Here is a 25,036-nt window from a genome sequence, read left to right as displayed (position 1 = left end):
CTTGAAGATAGGTCAATTAATATTTTCCAGTCTGAGAAACAAAAAAAAAAAGGAGATGAACAGAGCTTATGAGACCTATGTGACACTACCAAGTATACCACATATGTACAATAGGAATCTCAGAAGGCAAGGAGAGAGAAAAGGGGACAGAAAGAATATTTGAAGAGCTAATGGCTCAAAACTTTCCAAATTTAATGAAATATATGAATCTACCCATCCAGGAAGCTAAATAACTCCAATAGGATAAACTCAAAGAGACCCACACTGAGATACATTATAATCAAACTGTCAAAAGCTAAAGACGGTGAATCTTGAAAACAGGAAGAGAGAAGCAACTTACCACACACAAACTGTACACAATAGGATTAACAACCAGTTTCTCATCAGATACCATGAAGGCCAGAAGGCAGTGGGATGACATATTTAAAGTGCTGAAAGAAAAATAAAATTGTCAACCAAGAATTCAATACCTGCAAAATTATCCTTCAGAAGTGAAGGAGATAGATATTAAGCCATTCCCAGATAAACAAAAGTGGAGGAGTTTGTTGCTAGTAGATCTACCCTACAAAAAATGCTAAAAGGAGTACTTAAGGCTGAAAAGAAAGAACACTAGATAGTAACTTGAAGCTATATTAAGAAATAACACCAGTACCAGTAACAACATAGGTAAATATAAAAGCCAGTATTATTTTATTTGTGGTTTATAACTCTTATCTATCCCTCTGTAATCTGAAAGACAAATGCATGAAACAGTAATTATCAATCTATGTTAATGGGCACACTGTATAAAAATGTAATTTGCAAAAATAACATAAAGGGAAATGGAAGTGTACAAGAACAGAGTTTTTTAATACTATTGAAGCTAAGTTGGTATTTATTCAAACTAGGTTGCTGTAAATTTAAGATGTTAATTGTAATCTGCAGAGTGGCCACTAAGAAAATAACTAGGTATGGTTCCATTTATATGAAATATCCAAAAAATATGAATCCATAAAGACGGAAAACAAATTAGTGATTTCCAGGGGCTAGAGGGAGGGGGCAGTGGGATGTGACTGCTTAATGGATAAGGGGTTTCCTTCCAAATGGGGTTATGAAAACGTTCTGGAACTAGGTAGTGGTGATGGTTACATAACATTGTGATTGTACTTAATACCACCAAATTTTATGCTTTAAAATGGTTCTGTGGTAAATTTTATATTATGTACATTTTACCACAGTTTTTAAAAATCATAAAAACGTAAGCAGTGTGGTACTGGCATAAGAATAGACACAAGGATCAATGGAATGAAACTGAGAGTCCAGAAATAAACCCACATATATATGGTCAATTTATTTTCATCAAGGGTGCCAAGACCATTCTGTGGTGAAAGAATAATCTTTTCAACAAATGGTATGGGGTCAACTGGATATCACACGCAAAATAGTGAAGTTGGACCCCTACCTCACATTAATACAAAAATTAACTCAAAATAGATCAATGACCTATATATAAAAGCTGAAACTACAAAACTTTTAGAGAAACAGGGTGAATCTTCATGATCTTGGATTTGGTGATGGAGTCTTAGACACGACATCAAAAGCACAAGCAATAAGAGAAAAAAACAGACAAATAGAACTTCATCAATATTTAAAATTTCTGTACACCAAAGGACATTATCAGGAGAGTGAAAAGGCAATGAACAGAATGAGAGAACATATTTGCAAACCCTATATCTGGTATGTTTAGTGTATAGAATATATTGATATAAAGAAACTTACAACTCAACAACAGAAAGACAAATAACCCAACTCAAAAATGGGCAAACGATTTGAATAGAGATTTCTCCAAAGAAGATAATACAGATGGCCAACAGACACATGAAAAGATGCTCAACATCATTAGGCACTAGGGAAATGTAAATCAAACCTCAATAACATACCATTTCACACTCACTAGGATGGATATAATTTTTTTAAAAAAGAAAGAAAAAGGAAATTGAGGATGTGGAGAAATTGGAACCCTTTTACATTGGTGGTATTAATGCAAAATAGTGTAGCCGCTGTGGAAAACAGTTTGGCCATTCCTCAAAAACTTAAACATAGAGTTATGATATGACTCAGCAATTCCACTCTCAGGTATATACCCAAAAAAACTGAAAGCAGATATTCAAACAAATACTTGCACATGAATGTACATGGTAGCACTATTCACAATAGCCAAAAGGTGGAAGCAACCCGAATATCCTTCAGTGGATGAATGGATAAACAATTTGTGGTATATATACAATGGAATATTATTTGGCGATAAAAAGGAATGAAGTACTGATTGATGCTACAACATGGATGAACCTACAAAATATGATACGTGAAAGAAGCCAAACCCAAAAGGCCCACACATTTTATGGTTAAATGGTTAAAATGGTGAATTTTATGTCATGTGAATTTTACCACAATCAAAAATAATAATAAACCTCCAAAGGAAAAAATAAATTTGGGCAAAAACCTCCAAAGGAAAAAATAAAGATGGGCAAAGAAAGCTGTTTTAGATTAATGGAGATTAAAAAGACATGACAACTAAATGCCATTTATGATTGTGGACTACATCCTGGACTGGGGGGAAGATAGCTGTAAAGGAAATTATTGGGACAGTTCACTAAATTTGATAACAGACTGTGGATTAGATAATAGTACTATCAGTATTAAATATCCTGGTTTTATGAAATGTATACTGTAATATGTAAGAGAATGTCTTTGTTCATAGGAAATATATACTGAAGTATTTAAGTGTAAAGGGGCATATGTCTCCAACTTTCAATATGGTGTAAAAGAAAATATGTATCTATATAAAATGAAAAGCAAATAGGGTGATAACATAAACTGTTGGTGATTCTGAGTAAAAAGCATATGAGAGTTCCCTATACGGATCTTTCCACTTTTATGAGTTTGAAAGTATATCAAAATAAAAAGTTGTGGACAAACTTGGATTTTTCTTTTTATCTTCTGAGCAGCAGCATAGTCCAGATGGTTCTTAGAAAAATAATGTTAGATACGCTTTTTTGGCTTATCTGCCTCATTTCAGTTTGTCCTTAGACTTTTGTCTGTTTCTCGACTTCTGGATTCCAATATATTATTTATTTTATTTGCTTATAGCAATCTCTCCATAAGATTATTACATAATTAATATGGGTTACTCAGCTTCTATACAAATTTATTCTGGCTAGTAATGGTGTGCTTTTGACAGCCTGTTCTCATTTTGTGTATTTTTTCTTATTCACATGCTTTACTTTTGCAGTATCTTGGATAATGTTAAAAATGTACATTTTTTTTTTTTTGAGAAATTAAAATATTAACTTCCCAGTGAACAGCTTTGCTGCTCTTTTCATCCAGTAGCCTTCTTTTGTCTGAAATTTGTGTTTAATCTATTGGTAGACGATCAAGTGTGATACGAGATCTAACCTTAATTGAACATATTGGACTGTGGGCTCATTTTTGGTTTTGGCTCAAAGAAGTAATCTCTAAATGCTGTCAGGCCGGACCAGGCTTTCTGCCCATCACAAATGAGTCAGAAGCACTTTCCTAAGTAGAAACTGCCATCAAAACCTCTTACCACTTTGCAGGCGTTCAACTATGGAGTTTTGCCTGTCCATGGTTACTGTTTCCTATTACAAGCAAATATCCAGTAGAGGCTATTTTGAGTGGGTTTACTAAGAAAATCATGATGATTCATTTGGTACTTGTACCTTCAATTGGTTAACCAGTTTTCTTTCCTTTGTGGTGTATGATGGGATCTTCACTAGACAGAGGTAACCTATTGGATAGTTGTGTACCTGGATGGTGGTGTGGTGATGCTTGTTGGTTTAATTTTCATGATACTCCTCCCAAGGTTATGCTTGCAGTGCTGCTTCTTATTTTGTGCTTGCATGATATTATTACTTTGTGCTTTGTTGGTTTGGGTTTTTAAAACCTCCTATTTCTTTTTTTGGTACCCAGAATAATTCCTGAAATTTCTTTGGTTGGTCCAGAACTTACGGAAATGTGTTTCAAGTCTAACTCTTTGGTGGATCCTTTTCAGTTTTTGAAAGTATCTTCAATGTCACCACTAAGTTTATGGTTTGGTAGCAAATCAGAAAACAGGGTAAGTTTCCTTAAACACCCAGGAAGAAACTGCTTCCCACATAGACCATTACTGAACCTGAGAATTAACTCTCTTTGTGAGCTTTATAGATTAAAGAAAATAAATACATACTTAGAGTAAAAGCTAAGTTTTGGGAGAGTTTCTTCAAATAGCTGAAATTTAGGAGCCTCCACCAAGGTCACAGTAAATATAATTAAATTAACTCATGCCTAAAGTTTGGTGTGTGTCTGATTTGACATTATATTTCACAGATGCTGTTTACTTTGTAAACTGTTCTACATTCCAAAACTAAGATTCTTGGGGTTCATAAGGTAAAAGTTAAAATTAGTATTTCAGAAATTAGTTTTCTGAGCATTTGTGTGGGTGTTGACAATAGTTGCTTACCTCTTCATTTCTCATTACTAGTTGTATAGTTTCTCTTGGGCATTTAGAACTGATTTTATTTTAGTTTTTCATTTTTTTTTTCTCTACCTTATATACCTCTATAGAAAGAGGTGGATTGTTTTTCAAACTAAGAGATAAAACCAGCCCTGAAGTGGGCCTGTTATATGTTAAATGGCAGGAGTTCATAAAATTGAAAATTTTATTCCATTGTTCACATTAAGCCAGTGTTGAAACAAACAAACAAACAAAATCATCTTTTTTCTTATAATTTTAATCATCTTAAAAACTGTAAAGGATCCATTAATTTGGAATGGCCATCAGAGAAATGCTTATGATAAATAGCATAAAACTGTCAGATAAATGGTGATTCATCTCTAACTATTTATATTCTCATTCTGTTATATCTTCTTTTTATCTTTTGGTGGAACCCATACATTCAATAGAAAATTGCCCAGGAACGAGAAAAATTTGCTGATGAAGGCAGTATATTTTACACCCTTGGAGAATGTGGACTCATATCCTTTTCAGACTACATTTTCCTTACGACTGTTCTTTCTAGTAAGTATAAACTTTTCTTTTTATTCATTTATAGAAAATATATAGGACTATAAAAAGAGTTAAGTCGATTGGAGGGGGAAACAAGGCATGTTTGAAAAGTTAATGAATGATAAGTTACATCAAATTTCATTTCTTTTGAGTTCTCTGTAACTTGTATATAGAACCACCTGAGAAAGAGGAAGGAAAATAAAGTTAAAATGTAAAGTTAAAAGAAAAAAACAAAGCAAAACTGTGAAGTCACATCTACTTTTAACTGTTTGAAGCTCAAGATAAATTATATATTGCCTGCTCCTCTAGCCCTCATTAATGTTTATACTTCCTCAGTAAAACACATATTGATCTAGTATTTCCTCTACTAAAGAAGAAGACTGGCTTGGTTGTTGTAATTGTGTTGAATATTGATTTTTCAACCTTGGACGGTACCTTGACTCATTTAGAGCACTGATGAATTTCTAATTTTTCTAAGCTAAACAATTTTGTTGATTAGTATGCTACTATCAGTGTTCTTAGTATTATTTTCCTTTAGTGTGACTTTTTTTAACCATTCAGAAATAAAAAAGTATGTCTCTAGCTCTCCATGTACATTCTATTAAAATCTACCTAAATTGATCCAAAGAGATCTGATTTATATATTTCAAAGAAGTGATTCTCAATTTTTTTTCCATGGGGGAACATATCAAACAAAAATAACCATATCTTCCTTCCCTTCTCCAGGCTAGGCATCTATAAAGATAAAACTATAAACAGTTTTCCAAACTTATGGTTACCAGGGGGGAAGGGGTGGGGAGGGATAAATTGGGAGATTGGGATTGACATATACACACTACTATGTATAAAATAGATAACTAATAAGGACCTACTGTATAGCATAGGGAACTCTTCTCAATACTCTGTAACGACCTATATGAGAAAAGAATTTAGAAAAGAGTGGATATATGCATATGTGTAACTGATTCACTTTGCTGTGCAGCGAAATTAACACAACATTGTAAATCAACTATACTCCAATACAAATTTTTTTTAAAACTATAAACAATTTTCAATAAATAACATACACAGTTCCTGCCATAGCTGTGACTACCCTTCACTCTTCTTCCCTCCAATTGACAGAAAAATGAAGAAATATAGACTAATATGCCTTACCACAGCTGTCTTGGGCTACCAAAGTATCTGAATAAATTTGTAGTGGACCACTGCTCTAGCAACGTAGATGTGCATTGACTTGTTACGAAGATCCAAGATAGTAAACTAAGAGCACTTTTTTTATCTTAAATTGTGTATTATTAGTTATTATTTTGGTGTGTTTTCAAAACAGACTTCAGTTCAAATTCTGGTCCCACCACTTCTTACCTGTGATTAAGTGTCAGGAGAACCACGGCAGAATCTTCAGAATACTTTGCACATTGTGTAGCTCCCTAAATTTAGGTTAAAAAAAAAAAAAAAGGTCACATTGACCTGTGACTTCTGGAAACCCCTCCAAGTAGCTCTACAGGTCTGGGCACCTTTACTTACTGGTGCTCAGCTCCTGGCATAACCATGGTGAGTAATTTACCAAAAAATGCTTAATATTACATGTCATATACTTTCTATATTTGTCAGGAATGAGATAATTATGATGATATGATTTTCTCTTTATCACTAGTTTTAAGCCTTTTGATTATTATATGCTTTTAGTATTTCTCAACCTTAGCACTATTGATGCTTTAGGCAGGATAATTCATTGTTGTGAGGGCTGTCCTGTGCATTATAGGATGTTTAGCAGAATTCCTGGCCTCTACCCGTTAGATGCCAGTCACACACGCTCTTCCCCTCCCAGTTGTGACAAACAAAAATGTCTTCAGAAATTGTCAGATGTCCCCGGGGGGAGTAGAAATGGGGAGGAATAATCCCTGGTGGAGAACCACAGATGTAGTTTTTAGCAGGGTTGTTTGGTTTTGGTATTATTATGTACCTCAAAATAGTGTTCTTTATGTTTCTTGTCTTGGGATTCTTTGAGTTTTGGGGTCTGTGGGTTTATAATTTTCATCAAATTTGGAAAAATTTCAACTGTTATTTCATCAAATACTTTGCTTCCTCATCCTCTCCTTTGAGGACTTCAATTACACATATATTTTCCTCATATCAACCCTATAATGTTTGTAGTTTATTATCTTCATTTTGAAATTGAGGCATACAAAAAATTAAAGAACGTATCTCAAGTCCCACAGTAAATAGATGATTCAGGGTTTGAACCCAGGCCATCCCATCATATGGGCTCCTGTCACTTGGCTTTACTGCTGTGGTCACATTTTCAGCAGTGATAAGCCATAGCTTACCATAGTGCCTCTTCTTTCTCTAAGGCTGGGCTGTGGAAAGACTGGTCCTAAAACTCTCCTGTAGATAATGGGCAGTTCAAGCATCCTTGCAATCTGAATGTTGTACACTGCATTGTTTACTTTATTTAACAAGACATGGAGGAAAATATGCCACAGAAATTACATTGAGACAAGTTATTTCCCACATTCTAATTGCTGCTAGGACGATAAGAAATGAGGCACTCAGTGGATCAACTTCTTTGTGGATAACCAGGAATCATTACATCTAAATACACTAAATTGTTCCCAGGTTGTCCTGCAAGAAGGAATGCAATTCTTTAAACACGAAAAGCTTTGCTGGGAAGTGGCCTGGGACTAGGGGAATTGCATTAGCATATTTATTCATCTGTTACTGTGGTGGACAACATGGACCATTCTTGAGATTTCCAGTAGAAAACCAGCCACAGCAATGTGAACAGCATAACCCAGATAATGCAAGACTGTTGTATTTCTAATTAGCTGGGGGTTTTTTCAAAATTAATAGACTCAATGATGTTCAAGAATTTGCCATCATTTTGAAGAATATAAACACTCTACCCAAATGGATTGACACTTGGAACCTCTCAGTACTTTAGAAACTCTACCATGTTGTCTAAAATAAAATTCAACAACCTTATATAGTAAATTATTTGTTTTCTCTCTTTCGATTCATGATTCGTTTCCTAAAAATAAAATTAAGAAAGCTGCTTTACTGAGACTTCCCTGGTAGTCCAGTGGCTAAGACTCCATGCTCCCAATGCAGGGGGCCCGGGTTTGATCCCTGGTCAGGGAACTAGGTCCTACATGCCGCAACTAAGAGTTCACATGCCACAACTAAAGATCCTGCACACGGGAACGAAGATCCCATGTGCTGCAACTAAGACCCGGTGCAGCCAAACAAATAAATAAATAAATATTTTTAAAAAGGAAAAAAAAAGGAAAGCTGCTTTACTAAAAATGCATGTTATGCAGTGTAATTTCCTGCATTAAATAGAGTTAATTCTTCTTATTTAAACTTTTTTGAAGTTTCATTTGTTTAACTAAACAAAGAATTTTTTGGACACACACCCAGAATAACAACCAGTTTGGCAGCAATATCTTGTGCTTATAATAAGCAGTGGCATAAATTCCTCACTCTTCTTTGTATGTGCTTTGGATAATGGGGGCCTTCTTCGGCCAGCCTAAAATTTTAAATACCTTTTATCGTGTCATACACACACACTTACGCATACACATCTCCTAAATCCCTTTTTTGCTTTCTTTTTTCTCCTTGGCACTTGTCACTATTTAACAGTCTATATAATTGATTTCTTTTTTAAAAATATTATGTAAGTTTCAGGTGTACAAGATTATCATTCAACATCTTGCATACACTACAAAGTGATCACCATCACAAGTCTAGTTACCATCCATCACCATACAGTTAACCCCCTTCACCCATTTTGCCTACCCTTCAACCTCCTTCCCCTCTGGTAACCACTAATCTGTTCCCTATGAGTTTGTTTCTGCTTTATTTTGTTTCTTCATTTGTTTTTTTTAGATTCCGTGTGTGAAGGAAATCATATGGTATTTGTCTTTCTGCATCTGACTTAACTTCACTTAGCATAATACCCTCAAGGCCCATCCAGGTTGCCACAAGTGGCAAGATTTCATCCTTTTTTATGGCTGAATAATGTTCCATTATATTTATATGTATACCACATCTTCTTCATCCAGTCATCCATCGATGGACACTTAGGTTGTTTCCATGGCATGGCTTTGTAAATAATGCTACATTGAACATAGGGATGCCTATATCTTTGCAAATTAGTATTTTTGTGTTCTTCGGATAACTACCCAGAAGTGGATAATTGATTTATCTTCTTTATTGTCCATCTTCCTACCTAGAATGTAACTGACTGACAGTGATCATAGGTTTGTAATGATATTCGCTACAAATTTGTAATGATATTCATCACAAACATATCTACTGTATAAAAAGCATTGTGGCAAAGTAACAAAGCAAGAATTTTTTTTTCAATTTTCTCCAAAAGGAAGTTTTATCAAACATGAGACTTGACTTTGCTGTTTATATCCTGAATTGAGAGCCGTTCTTTTAGCCGTTGATGTCCTCAGTCTGCATCCAGTACCAGTGGAGTGAGGGAAACATGTTTTTAAATTAATCTACTTCTAAATAAGCTTTCTTCTAAGAAGTATATAAACTTTCTAATAACTACAAGGTTTCTTATAATTCAGAATTCACATATTTGTATCCCCCTCTTACCCTAATCCATAAATTCTATTGCTTCATACCTTATCTCTCTGATCAGGTTTGAAGGATTAACTTGAAGAGTTGTCAACATGAGCCATAGCATCTGTATTAAGTAGAATATTAGGCATTTACTAAATAACTACTCATTAATAAAATAAATTCAGATTCATTCTAGGCGAGATAAAGAGACTGTTAATAATAATTATTAAATAATTTCCGAAGAGCATTTGATCCTTAAAGTAGGTTAATAGGAATGGAATGAGAACACAGAAGCATGGCTTAGTTCTCTGCACTAACCAACTACAATATTAGCGATGGTCTTAAATCTTATAGTTGAAGTCAGAGATTTTTCTCCATAACTAGGTACAGAGAAAGGTTGTCAAGGTTTATCTTGAATGCTCTATATTATTTATTGATTTGGATCATTCAGTAGCTAATGCTAAGATTCACTAGGTTATGATAATATAACTTAGAATCAGGATCTTTGCCACTGACAGTTATGAAATATTTATTTTTTGTTCTTTGTCTTCACACATTTGCTAACTAAAGTTATTGACCCTGTTGGCTAATAACATAAAAACAGTTCTAGATAGCTTGAGACAATAATAAAATGATCAAAAAGTTGATTATTAAGCATTTTTACTATTTACTATTAATCTTTGAAAAGCCACCAGAAAAATCAAAAGCAAAAAATGCTACGGCATGTTCAGTACCTAGGAACAGACCTAATGAAAATCAGGCATAGGTCAATGTGTTCTGATTTTGATTCCCTCTTTATATTTGAAGGAATTAGTAGAGAAATTTAATTAAGTGGGTTTTCACTGTAGGAGAATTTGATTTACTGACAAACTACATCCTCATTGTGATGCATCTTTCTCACAAATATACAAACCTTTTGGGAAATTACAACAGCATTCAAGTGAAAGTTTATAATATTTTATTCCTCTTGCCATATTGAAGTCCAGAGCTGATCACAAAGTGTATGTGGCTTGGAGATCGCAGTACCATTCTGTGCCATTCTGGCTAATGAAAATGTTATAGAAGTTATAGATGAAAATAAGTTTTTCAGGTTGAGTGAGTCTGTTGAAAAATATGGCCAAGGGCTGTTGGTGGGAATGTAAATTGATACAGCCACTATGGAGAACAGTCTGGAGGTTCCTTAAAAAACTAAAAATAGAACTACCATATGACCCAGCAATCCCACTACTGGACATATACCCTGAGAAAACCATAATTCAAAAAGAGTCATGTACTACAATGTTCATTTCGGCTCTATTTACAATAACCAGGACATGGAAGCAACCTAAGTGTCCATCAACAGATGAATGGGTAAAGAAGATGTGGCACATATATACAATGGAATATTACTCAGCCATAAAAAGGAACGAAATTGAGGTATTTGTAGTGAGGTGGATGGACCTAGAAACTGTCATACAAAGTGAAGTAAGTCAGAAAGAGGAAAACAAATACCGTCTGCTAACACATATTTATGGAATCTAAAAAAAAAAAAGAAAGAAAATGGTCAGAAGAACCTAGGGGCAAGACAGGAATAAAGATGCAGACCTACTAGAGAATGGACTTGAGGATATGGGGAGGGGGAAGGGTAAGCTGGGACAAAGTGAGAGAGTGGCATGGACATATATACACTACCAAACGTAAAATAGATAGCTAGTGGGAAGCAGCCGCATAGCACAGGGAGATCAGCTCGGTGCTTTGTGACCACCTAGAGGGGTGGGATAGAGAGGGTGGGAGGAGGGAGACACAAGAGGAAAGAGATATGGGGACATACGTATATGTATAACTGATTCACTTTGTTATAAAGCAGAAACTGGCACACCATTGTGAAGCAATTATACTCTAATAAAGATGTTAAAAAATAAAAAAAATAAAAAATAAAATATGGGCAAGGCAACATACTGAGATCTGTAAACAGATCTAAGGCAGTTACAGATCTGTTTTATTGACACATTGGAATTGGGGAAGTTATAGAGAAAATTTGGTTTAGCTATTTTCTGTGTAATTTTTGTGTCTAGAATTATCTGCCATTGCCTAATTGATATCATGAAGGGTAAGACAAAGCAGAAAAGGGTTAATCTTGTTCAGTGGTATTTTACCCTATAAAAAGTGCTTAGAACTTCAGAAAGACTCATTTGCATGCCGTAAGGCCAAAAGTATTATATTTCACTGTGTTGTTTACCATTAACTTCTTTCGCTAGCATAACCTGTTCTTATGGTTAACTCATTGATTTTATAATAATGTAACTTCTATCAAAACAATAAAATAATGCATTTAAATATATTAAATGTTTATGAAGTTCATTTTGAGCCAGAGATTTATTTGAATGTGTCATTTCAGTAGAGCCCGTTGTTACAGAAAGTTGAAGCATTTACATCTTTGTATCAACAACCACACAAGAATTTTGTTCACATTAACAAGAAATAAGTGGTGTTTGTGTTTAACTCTCTCAAATCTCCTTGTGACTATACTAGAAATCAAACTATTTCATCTGCAAAAGGAAGTTTATCCTTTGGGAACAATTGCTTGAGATTTGTTCTGAGGGTTCACAAGGCCAAGGGGAGAACAGAGACTAAAGAAGCAAATTGTGGCTTACACAAAAATAAGGTCTAAATGTATTTTGACTGTATCTTGAGGAAGATTTTATAATTTTACACCCATTAGAAAATCAGTTCTTATTAGCCTTTTCATGCTTTTTATGAATAGTTTTATTTGAATTTATTATCCCTTTTCATTTTTTGAAAATTGTAATATTGTAATAATTCTAATAAAATTCTAATATTGACCTAAAATCTTATGGAAATCTGGTTGAGATCACATGATTTCTTTAGCTCTACCCTTTCAATACAAGTAGTCAAGATGGACCTATTTTCTAAAAACAAAAGAGTATTTTTTAAAAATTTATTTATCTTAATTTATTTTTGGCTGTGTTGGGTCTTTGTTGCTGCACACGGGCTTTCTCTAGTTGTGGTGAGCAGGGGCTACTCTTTGTTACGGTGCGTGGGCTTCTCATTGGGGTGGCTTCTCTTGTTGCAGAGCATGTGCTCTTGGCGCGTGGGCTTCATTAGTTGTGGCACACGGGCTCAGTAGTTGTGGCTCACAGGCTCTAGAGCACAAGCTCAGTAGTTGTGGTGCACAGGCTTAGTTGCTCCGTGGCATGTGGGATCTTCCCAGACCAGGGCTCAGACCCGTGTCCCCTGCGCTGGCAGGCGGATTCTTAACCACTGTGTCACCAGGGGAGTCCCAACAAAAGAGTATTGAGTGAGGTAATTAGGAGTGTTTTCTGTATGCTCTATGAGCTGATGCTGCCACTAAAATTATTATTATGTCTGCATACATTTTGTACTCTCTTGAATGGCTTATATTGGCCTGTAAAGCTTTCTGCCACTTTTCCAGGGAGCCCCTTCTCTGTGATATATGAAATTCATATAGGAGCTCTAGAAGAGAGAAGAGGAGGAGGTCTGCCCTTGGTTTTCCTTCTCTGCTCCTTAGGTTCTCGGAAAGGAAGGCCTAACAGGGGAAGGCTTCCCTCTTTCTTAGGTCTCATTTATCAATGGGAGAAAATTCCTGAAGCAAGAAAAGTAAAACTCCAAAATAGGCTAAATTCTCTGCCTTCTAGAAAGTACCGTAACCTATAACTTTATTTATTATTTATTATAATATTATTATTATTATAGCATATCTCAGCTAAGATTTTACTTGTTTTAAACATCAGAATTTTTAAAACTTTTTTACATTGAACTGTGAATGAATTATGGCACCTCGTAACAGCTCCAGAGGTATTTGTTAATTTGAAAGAATCTCTAACTGATGCAAGTTTAGACAGTGTGTTATCACTAAATAATACCTTTAAGTAGGAACTATGCCATATGGCTTTGTATCCCCAAAGTACCTAACACTGTATCTTACTAATACTAGTCATTCCAAAAATATTTGAATGAAAGGATATTTGGGATGTGGCTTCTTTGGGTCTCTTCTAGGTAGAAAGGAGACCCAGCCACCTATCCGTCTCCATACATTACAGTGTCAAATGGACCTCAGTTTACCTTCCTGCCAGAGTCTTCCCTTCATTTCCCAAGAACAGATTATAGAAACTTCCCCTCTTATAACTCACCTAACATCTGTCCTATCCTCCTCAGCCTCTACCATGTCTTGTTTTGTTTACGATTGGGGTGGCTCTGTAGGAGTTCAGCCCTCAGTAATTGATGATGTGTAAAAATCTTTGCTGTGGTCTGTGAGTCCCACTTTTTTGCATTGTTTGCCTCTTAGAAGCTGGACTGGAATCAAATGTATCTGTCCATTCTATATGTCTGACTTTTCCCAAAAACCCACAACTTAATAGTATTTGGTTATGCTTAGGCTTCATGATGTGTTGCTTACCTATTCCTGGAATAGCTTTAGAAAATGCTTATTTGTTATGCTGAAGAATTTGAAGGTGCAAAAAGGAAACCAGGGAAAGGAATAGTGGTTGTCATGGAATGGTTTACCTAATCACTATCCCTTCTGGAGAAGGTATCCAGCCCAGTATCTGGCACATAATAAGTACTCCATGTATATTTGTTGGCTAAGTATCTAAGAATTTTTCTGAGTAGTTACTTTAGTATACATACTAAAATGTTATATTGCTCCAAGTACCCTTAGCGTCCTGCCTAGTATTTAAAACTTTTAAAATAATAGCTATTCTCTATCTATATATACACGATGAAAGCTAGAAAATTAATTAGAATAGAAAATTTTTTTCTATTTGGACACTAAACTGAAAAGTAAAATAGTGTTTTGGGTGAACACCAAACTAAGTCACGTGTAAAGAGCGTCCTTCAAAATGAGCATAAATTAAGTATCAAATATCCAATCTCTTTTTTAAAGCAGCTAATTGTAAGCATGTATTCATTAAGTTGTATCTTGGCATAAGTGTGGCTGTTATTGAGCACGTGGAATGGAAACCACATAGAATGAAATGAATGTCAAGCAGATGATTTTTTTTTTTTTAGATCTCTGAAGATAGGGGTGGGGAATCTATCAAACAGGCATATGTAACTTGGGCATAAAAGTAGTAACATGCATTTGAAGAAAATATATTTCGAAAGAAGAACGTGACCTTAATACAAGGCTAAAACACTGGCATGCCTTTTAGAATTTATCTCCCAGGAACTCTTGGGGAATCAAAGCTTTTTGACATCTCTGGCATTGAATACTCTTCCTGTAGCACAACTGTCAAATAACAGTGTTAAGGAAGAGCAATTTAAATGAGGGACTGTTTCTGGCAGCTCTCTGAAGGTCATGCAGTAAGTAAGGCTGAGCTATAACTCAAAGACAGGTTATGTACTGTGAACTACGAACATTAGCTATTTCTTTTCTTCAGGTGTAAAATTTTATTTAGAGATATATAGATAGATATATAAGCATATAAATTTTATATATAGATATAAAATATTTTAGAATCAGGGCTGAAATGTATTTTCTAGAAAAGAGGTAAATGGAAGAAGAGCAGTAGTTCGAAGGAATAAGTGTCTATACAGCTAAAACCTTGCTGAAGGAATTCGGAAACATTTCACAATCTTATGAAGTTTTTAAACTCAGGTTTTTGACAGGTAGTGTTTCATATTATTTAGAAAACCTTGCCAGTTGACATTAAATAAATAAATCACACTGAGACACAATAAAGAATAAAGAGCTCTCTCTGTAGCTATTGCTGGTGGTAACCTCATAGTAACATCTTTTGTGGTTTCTTTCATTGTCTTAGGATTTTCAAATGAAAGCAAGACTAAGTCAATATGAATTTTAAGTCTGTTCTAAGAATATACGTTAAATTTCTCAGTGTTTTTTCCTTATGGTCAAAATCTGTTAAAGTAGAAACATGGGTCTTCCAACCAGATCCTTCCAATTATTGCTGCTAGGAATAGCAACTTAATTCCCTTCCTCCTACCCCATATTCATGGGGTCCTGGCTACCCTGTGGCTGACTATAGACCTGTAAATCAAAGGTTATGGGTTTGTCTAGGAACTATACAAAGTGTAGGCATCGTGGCTGTACCTTGCATCTCAGGCAGCTTTACCACCTGGTCTACCCTACAGCTAAACTAGCTTAGACTTGGGCTTAGTCCTCAAAACTACATGGGGTGAATGAAGTCTTTCCTAAACTGAGATCACTCTCAAAGGTCTAAAGGACTCCAAGAAACTAGGATAAAGATTAGTATTGTTTACCTCTTTTGAAGGGGCAATTAGTTGCTCCTCCTCTCATTTGACTACCAAATCCATAGTGTACCCAAAGCTCTTTGTGCATCAGAATTAACTATTGGAATGACACTTAAATTTAATTGACTGTATAGTGTTGGTAAGAGTATAAAATATTAACATGCTTTTTTAGAATCTTGTCAGTGTTTCCCAAACACTTTCATTAAGTGGTTACACTTTGGCCCAGCAATTGCAATTCTACAAGTTTAGACTAATAAAATGATCACATGTATAATGATGTTGATGGTCAAAAAATAAATTGGGAAGAACTCAAATATCAAACAGATGGCTGAACAAATTACAATAAATCTATGCAATGAAATTTAATACAGCACTTCATATATGTAATGCAGAGATTTATTAGCATAAAAAACTGTTCACAATATACTGATGAGTCAGTACATACTTATTGCACGATTCCATTTTGGGAAAAGAAAAAGTGTGTGTGTGTGTCGAGTACGTGTGTGTATTTTTTAAAATAGCCTGAATATTTGTATTTCTCATCTGTCAGCAAATTCTGTCAGCTCTACTTTGAAATAATCCAGAATCCCGCCATAAAATCACATCATCCCTCTGCTCAAAATCCCCCAAGGCGGGGCTTCCCTGGTGGCGCAGTGGTTGAGAATCCGCCTGCCAATGCAGGGGACACAGGTTCGAGCCCTGGTCTGGGAAGATCCCACATGCCGCGGAGCAACTAGGCCCGTGAGCCACAATTACTGAGCCTGCGTGTCTGGAGCCTGTGCTCCGCAACAAGAGAGGCCGCGATAGTGAGAGGCCCGCGCACCATGATGAAGAGTGGCCCCCACTTGCCACAACTAGAGAAAGCCCTAGCACAGAAACGAAGACCCAACACAGCCATAAATAAATTAAAAAAAAAAAAATCCCCCAAGGCTTCCATTCTCTCTTGGATTTTAATCTCGAAGTAAAAGCCAGAGTCATTACAGTGGCCTTCAAGGTCCTGTGTGCTCTTGCCACCACCATCCCTCTCAAGGAAAACACAGATATCAGTGGGCACTAGAATTCTCTACACTTTTTTTCCTTCTTCCTTTTTCTTGTTCTTTTAGCCTTTTTCCTTTTTATTTTAGACACAGTGGAAAAAGGATAGCTACTCTATTGCTAATTAACAACAATAGTTAAGGATGTTTGGGATGATAGCCATAGTTTATTAAGCTTCTCTAATGGTTCTAAAAATTTTTCCTTTTTTTTAAACACCTCTTAAAATTAATTATTTTTTGTGTTTGAAAGCCTGTCTTTCAGTCATGTCTAGGTTGACTGGTACTATAGAATTCCAAAAGTTTATTTTACTGGTACCTTGGTGTACAGAAATAAAAAAAGAAAAGATGTTAGATTCTTATAGTGAAAAAACATAGAGGCTTAGAGTATAGTTAAATGTATTTATGTATCTAGAATTCCTCCATGGGCCAAACACGTTGCATATCTAATCTGTTATTTAGGAGCAAATTAGATACATTAACCCTGTGAAGCCCCTAGACAATTATATAATTAACTGCAGTCTTTCTGTGTCATTCATCTGTCACAGAGTTGCTTTTAAGCTGAGTGAATATGAATCTTTGAGAGAGAGGGTATTGGATGCCTCACGTTAAGAAAAGCAATGATGCAAAATCTAGACTTATAAAGCAGATGAATTAAACCATAATTATTTTCTCCACAGAAGGACTCACTGCAATGTTTCCTTCAATAGTTTCATTTCAAGTGTAGTCTAAATATAAAGTAATATTTAACTGTTTGATTCTAATGAGGAGAAATTGTCTCATAGACCTAAGAGAATAACAAATCACATGTTGGGGATTGTTGCAAAATAGTGCATAATTCAACTTGTTTCAGCACCCAGAGGTGAAAATATTCAAAGCAGAGCATAGTTTTATCCTAACACCACTATTCTCACAGATGGAGTTACCTGTCTTCTTTTTTTTTTTTTTTTCTATTTAAAATATTTATTAAATTATTCACATTCAGACTATAATACAGCTTGAAGAAAACAGAGTGAGTTTGGAATGTTTAATTATTAAGCATTTTATAAATGACTCTTGATATGCTATTAGTAGTTAGTGCTTTTTAATGGAATTTTTTAAAAACCAATATCAGTGATAACTTCATGCATCTTGAAACTTTAGGCTAAAGCCTAATTCTTTTTTGTTTTTTGTTTTTTTTTGGCTGCACCATGCGGCTTATAAAATCTTAGTTTCCCAACCAGGCATCAAACCTAGGCCCTTGGCAGTGAGAGCGCTGAGTCCTAACCCCTGGCCCACCAGGGAATTCCCTAAAGCCTAATTCTTTCTTAGAATAACTAGTGAGGTAGTTAGAACCTTAATTATTAAACCCACTTGGTGAGTTGGAGAACTGAAATTAGAGAAGTTATCATGTGTTCAAGATATTTACGAATACTAAGGGAAAATCCTCTCCTCTGTTATGGAACTGAGAGCTCTTTTCATTAAAATAATTGTTTGTAAATAGGGTTGCCAAATTTAGCAAGTAAAAATACAGAACACAAATTGAATTTTAATTTCAGATAAACAGTGGATAATTTTTAAAGTTTGAATATATTCTACGTTCTATTTACAAACCACAGTCCACAAAACGTTAGGTCTGCAGAGTCCATTTATGGAATTCCTTGGTGGGAGGAAGAGGGAAGGTAGGCAAGGCTCAGGGTTTCCTCATCCCTTTTCCTGTTCAGTCAGAAAGGTTATAAGCTTTTACATAAAATTTTCTTTGATGAAAGTTCTGAGTCAAAAAAAAGGAGTTTAAGAAAAAAATTTTTAATGCTAGAAGACTTCTTGACTTCACTGTGTGGCAAGAGTTTTGATATGAAAAAATAAGAGTTTCAACAGAAGTGGATGCATAAATTTGCTGAGAATCAAATGAAACCTACAATTTACAATTTTAAAGCAATTACCTCTGCTGATTTGAAAAGGAAAAAAAAAATTGTAACCAGAAGGTATATCTTTTATATGTTTATGTTTAATTGTAACCAGGATGAAACATATTTTATAAAGCAACTATATTAGAATCAATCAGTAAATATGTGTATATATAGATACACATATGATATGCGATATTGTATGTCACGTGCATTTTAGGATATACATCTATAGATTTTGATATAGATCCTCTGTGTGTATGGTATAGGATGTACCTAAATAGGAATAAAAATTATAAGATGTCATATTCTATGTATAGAAATATGGCTGTTTGAATAAAAGAAAATCTATTTTCCTTTATTTCTAGCCAAAATAGAGGGTTCTAATAGAACCCTCAAAACAAAACAAGTTGCCTACAGTTTTAAAAAGAAATCTATTTGGGTTCACCTACTGCAAATTAGCAGCATAAACCATACATTGTCATCTATTTATTCCTAAGACTTTAAGAAATTTATTTTGAATTCTTAGGAAAACAACAGAAGTAGTGAAGATTTTATCTGAAATCAGAGCAAATTATTCTGGTAGTTTGGGCAGACTGTAAATATTGCTTTCTCTTTGGGCTCATCCGATTGACCTATGCACCAATAGTAACACCCTTTAAAAATGGACTCATTTCAGTATATAAAATAATACAGTGATTCCTGTTTATGTTACTATAGCAACACTAATCTATCCATTTTCATAAAACTATTTCATGTTAGGACAGGAAGCAGAGATAAAAAGACAGTCATGACTTGACCAAGTTCATATCTAGCATTAGGGGCAAAAATGGGGTACTTTTGCTCTAATACTTATAGGTATTTATGAGGAAGAGAGATTCAAAAAAAAAAGAGAGGGGAGGACAGGAGACTAAGAGTGGTACTGTGTATCATAAAGAAGCATCTGTTTCCAGATGTGATGCTGTATCATATACAGTCTCTTTCCAGGACAGTGCCTGAGCGGCTGCATTCCTGAGGCTGAGAATCCAGGTCCCTGAAGTTCCCGTTCTAATTCTTGATCTCAGGAAAACAACATTCTTGCTTAGAGACTGAGGCGAAGAAAGAATGTGTAGCACATTTCCACAGATCACAGTAATGACTCTCTCAGCTGTTGAACCCCTTGGGCTCGCTGCCTCTGGAGATGGTGGGTGAAGCCCTCTCAGATCCTGACTCTGCAGTTTTGCTTTATGAGTGTCCAGACTTTGCATATTTCTTTTTCTGGACTGGGTCTGGAAACCCGCCAGAGTTGGACTGGGTCCAGTGTCAGACTCACCTGTCTTTTTCTTTATGCTGAATTCATCAGGAAATCCTTCCCTGGCCTTTTATAGGACTAACCCAGCTCATAATTCTGTTTTGTGCTTGGCTGCACAGGCTTTCCAGCAGTGGAACGTTAGTTGGACATATGGGGCTTCTTTCTTCCCTGGGCTCTCTCCACAGATGGAAGCCCTTAGATCTCTACCAAGACAAATTGAGAGGAAAATACTGGTCTTTGGTGAAATGTCGAGGTAGACTAAGTTCTCTGCCTTCTAGGAATTTCTTCATCCAAAAAAAATTATTTTCCCTTTCATTATGCAAAGGGAACACCAACACACATACTACTGGTACTATGTAGTCTAAATGTAATCTAAAGTAAGTTCTAGTGGGGAAACTCACAGGCAGAAAAGCAGCAAAATTACCCAGTCCCCATCCACATGCTATTTAGCAGAAGAAAGTGCTTAGACACAGCCGGAGCACATCAGGGAGAGGGCTCTAAGAAAAAGACGGTGCCCCCCTGACTCTCTCTGTAATTATTAGGATGAGGGCAGGGACCATCCAGGAGCATCCAGGAGTTGTGTAACAACAGGAGCATCCTGGTTGACAAAGTGGTCTTGTTAGAAAGAGGGAGCTTCCTGCTGTACAGGTGGCATTAGCCTTTCTTTCGTTGAGCTAATTCAGATCTACAAAGACAGCTTTTTGCTAAGCTACCAAAGGAATATCTCTATTTGTCTCTTTTCACCCTTCCTTTCAAAAAGACAGTTTCCTTTCTCATAATACAACAAATTGAGGTCAAAAAATTTTGAATCCTCATATTAAATGAATTCACACTAAATTATAAATGACCTATAAATTCCTGTAATAGTTCTAGAAATATTTTCAAGACGACGCTTGCAAAGCCATAAGATTCCCTAAATGGTGAGGTCCATGCAGTGGACATGATAGTAGTGTAATAAAATTTTTGAAAATAGGGATATGACCTGATGTTGAAATCTCAGAAACTTCTTTAAACGTAAATGGAGACCCAGAAGTGGATTCACCGGAGTGAGGGTTCCACTTGGTGATATCACAAAGATGACAGAATCGGAGACCCCAGCCTCCATCCTCCCACAGAGATCAACAGTTAGCTGTCTACAAACAAAGACAACTCTGGGAGAGCTCTGGAGTCGACTTAAGAAACTTCATGAACGCAGCAGAATGAATAATTTGAGAATATCCACACAAAAAGGAAGGAAAAACAGCTCCATTTACGTGCATCTTCCCAGCCACACAAAGGACTCACTTCAGTTTCACCCAGAGACCAGCAAAACTGAGACATATAGAGATGGCTAAGAATAAGGAAGAATAGCAAGAATACCAATGTAAGCCATGCAGTGGGAGCATCAGGATTGCCAGAGACATGCTCTGTAGAAGACTCCAGCACCTTTTCCCACTAAACAAACCAATGTCCAGCACAGCTGCCACAGACTTCTGCAGATTTCACTGGTTTTTATCCCACAGGTATTTGCACTTGCTGACACCAGCTCCAGAGTCTCTCCCCAGCCCCTGCTCCACTGGAACCTGGGACCCACACCAGCAGCAAGTCCAGGCTTCTGAGGCTACACAAATGCAAGACTCCAGCCTAGATCCCTACCACTGTGCACATGCTCAGGGCTAACCCCTGCAGCTGTGCCCTTGCATGCCGCCAACCTCCGTTGCCATGTATGCACCAAGGAAAGATCCTAAAGCCACGGTAGTGCATGCTGACTGCCAGAGCCACCACAGCCTGCAGTGTGTCTGCAGTTGGCCCTGGCCCTTACTGCTTGCTTTGGCCTCCACCACTGCACGTGTGTTTGCAAGTGACCTCTGTCACTACACAGGCACCTGTAGCTGGCCCCTACAGCCAAGTGTGTGTACACCACTGGCTCCAACTACCACCACTGTCTACCCTGGTCCCTACCTGCTGGACCCAGAGGTGTCACCCAAGGGCCCCAACAGCCCTTGCAGCCTCTGTGGACCCCCTGCAATGCTCGCCAAGAACTACACAGTTGTTGATGCTATGGACTCCATCATTCTGAGCCAGTGAGTCACCATTTCTCCCCTGGACCCAGAGATGCCACACACCCCTACACTTCGCACCCTGCACCACTAGGCCCAAGATCACAGCACACTCCAGTGTGCCCCCATCCTCAGATGGAGGTTTTCCTTTACCGAAGTCAGCTCATAAAGTCTGGAAAAGATGACTGCTTCTTCAAATGTGCAGACACCTACACCAGGCAATGGGGATCATGAAGAATCAGGGAAAGAAATATGGCTCCACCAAATGAACACAGTAAACTTCCAGTAACTGACCACAAAGAAATGGAGATACAGGAATTGCCTGGCAAAGAATTCAAAATAATTGTTCTAAACTTGCTTAGAGAGCTATAAGAGAACACAGATAAATAATTTAACAGAATCAGGGGAAAAAAACAAAATGAGAAGTTCAACAAAAAATAGAAAACAAAAAAGAAGCAAACAAATATTGGAGGTGAAGAATATAATAATTGAAATGAAGAATTCAATAGAGAGTTTCAACAGCAGACTGAACCAAGCAGAAAAAAAGTATCAGTGAGCTCAAACACAGATCATTTGAAAACATCCAGGAGAGGAACAAAAAGAAAAAAAAATGAAAAGGAAGGAAGAAAACCTACTAGACTTATGAGACACCATTTAAAGAAACAATCTAGGACTTCCCTGGTGGTGCAGTGGTTAATAATCCACCTGCCAGTGCAGGGGACACGGGTTCAAGCCCTGTTCCGGGAAGATCCCACATGCCATGGAGCAACTAAGCCCGTGCGCCACAACTACTGAGCCTGCGTGCCACAACTACTGAAGCCCGCGTGCCTAGAGCCCATGCTCCACAACAAGAGAAGCCACTGCAATGAGAAGCCCGCGCACTGCAACGAAGAGTAGCCCCCGCTTGGTGCAACTAGAGAAAGCCTGCATGCAGCAATGAAGACCCAATACAGCCAAAATAAATTTAATTAATTAATTAATTTTAAAAACCTACACATCATTGGAGTCCTAGAAGGGGAAGAGAGAAAGGTGTAAAAAGCTTATTTAAAGAAATAATGGCTGAGACCTTCCTGAACCTTGGGAGAAAGTAGGACATCCAAGTTCACAAAGCTAATAAGCCACCCCAAAATTTCAATCCAAAACAATCTTCTCAAAGACAGATTACAATGAAACTGACCAAAATCAAAGACAAAGACAGAATTTTTAAAGCAACAAGAGAAAAAAAAAATGTCTCATACAAGTGAACCCCAGTAAGCCTATCAGCTGAATTCTCAACAGAAACCTTGCAGGCCAGGAGAGAACAGAATGATATATTCAAAGTGCTAAAAGAGGAAATCTGCCAACCAAGAATACTTTACCCAACAAATTTGTTCTTCAAAAATGAAGGCAAGATAAATACTTTCCCTAATAAAAGCTGAGGCTCTTCATTGCCTTAAAAGAAATGCTGAAAGGAGTTCTTCAAGCTGAAATGGAAGGAAACTAGCTAGTAACATGAAAATATACAAAACACTGATAAAGTTAAGTAGATAGCCAGATTCAGAATACTCTAATATTGCAATATGGTGGCATGTTAACCACTTAATTCTAATATAGAGGTTAAAGGACAAAAGTGTTAAAATTAGCTATAGCTACAATAATTTGTTAATACACAATATAAAATATGTGTGTTGTGAAATCAAGAACATAAAATGTTGAGGGAGGGAGGGTAGAATTTTTGTATGCAATCAAAATTAAGTTATCAGCTTCAAATAGACTGTTATAGCTACAAGATGTTTTGAGTAAGCCTCATGGTAACCACAAAATAAAAACCTATAGTAAATACACACAAGATAAAGAGAAGGTAATCAAAGTATACCACTACAGAAAGTCATAAATTCACAAAAGAAGACAACAAGAAGGGAAGAAAGAACAAAGGAACCACAAAGAAAAAAATTTAACAATCTAGCAATACTAAATCCTTACCAATAAGTGGATTAAATTCTCTAATCAGAAGGTGCAGAGTTGCTGAATGGGTTACAAAAAAAAAAAAAGACCCAACTCTGTGCTGCCTACAAGGTACTCATTTCAGCTAAAGGGATTACAGAGGCTCAAAGTGCAGGGATGCAAAAAGAGATTCCACACAAATGAAAACCAAAAGAGAGCAGGGGTAGCTATACTTAGATCAGACAAAATAGACTTCAAATCAAAAACTATAGCAAGAGATAAAGAAGGTCATTATATAATGATAAAGGGGTTAATTCATTCAGATAATATAACAATTTAAATATGCACAAACTCAACATCAGAGTACCTAAGTATATTAAGCAAGTACAAACAGATCTGAAGGGGGTAATTGACAACAATACAATAATAGTAGGGAACTCCCATATCTCACTTTCAACAGTGGATAAATCATCCACACAGAAAATCAGTAGGGAAACATTGAACTATACTTGAGATCAAATGGACCTAACAGACATTTACAAAACATTCCATCCAAAAGTACAATATACATTCTTCTCAAGTGCTCATGGACATTCTCCAGAATAGATGATACATTAGGTCACAAAACAAGTGTCAGCAAATTTTAAAAGATTGAAATCATATCAAGTAACTTTTCTGGCCACAGTGGTAAGAAACCAGAAATCAATAGCAAGAGGAAATTTGGGGAATTTACAAATATATGGAAATTAAACAACACACTCCTGAACAACCAATGAGTCAAAGATGAAATCAAAAGGGAAATGAAAAATATCTTGAAACAAACAAAAATGGAAACAATGTACTGAAACTTATGGGATGCTACAAAAGCAGTGCCGAAAGAGAAGCTTATAGTGATAAATGCACACATTAAGAAAAAAGAAAGATCTCAAAGAAATCGCCTAACTTTACACCTCAAGGAACTTAGAAGAACAAGAACAAACTAAGCCCAATCTAATAGAAGGAAGGAAATAACAAAG

The 25,036-nt window shown here is 36.2% G+C and overlaps 1 protein-coding gene across 1 annotated transcript in view; it reads left to right on the top strand.

The window, feature by feature from the left end:
- Nucleotides 1-25,036, top strand: part of MICU1 (mitochondrial calcium uptake 1) — a 224,210-nt gene that overhangs the window by 99,464 nt on the left and 99,710 nt on the right. Inside the window, exon 6 of the mRNA XM_068547778.1 lies at nt 4,942-5,056. Within this exon, the coding sequence (XP_068403879.1) occupies nt 4,942-5,056 (115 nt within the window). The remainder of the gene's footprint in view (nt 1-4,941; nt 5,057-25,036) is intronic.

The sequence above is a fragment of the Eschrichtius robustus genome, chromosome 7 (genome assembly GCF_028021215.1).
Source record: "Eschrichtius robustus isolate mEscRob2 chromosome 7, mEscRob2.pri, whole genome shotgun sequence".
NCBI lineage: Eukaryota > Metazoa > Chordata > Mammalia > Artiodactyla > Eschrichtiidae > Eschrichtius > Eschrichtius robustus.
The sequence above is the reverse complement of the archived record's forward strand: the minus strand, read 5'-3'. Positions and strand labels throughout refer to the sequence as shown.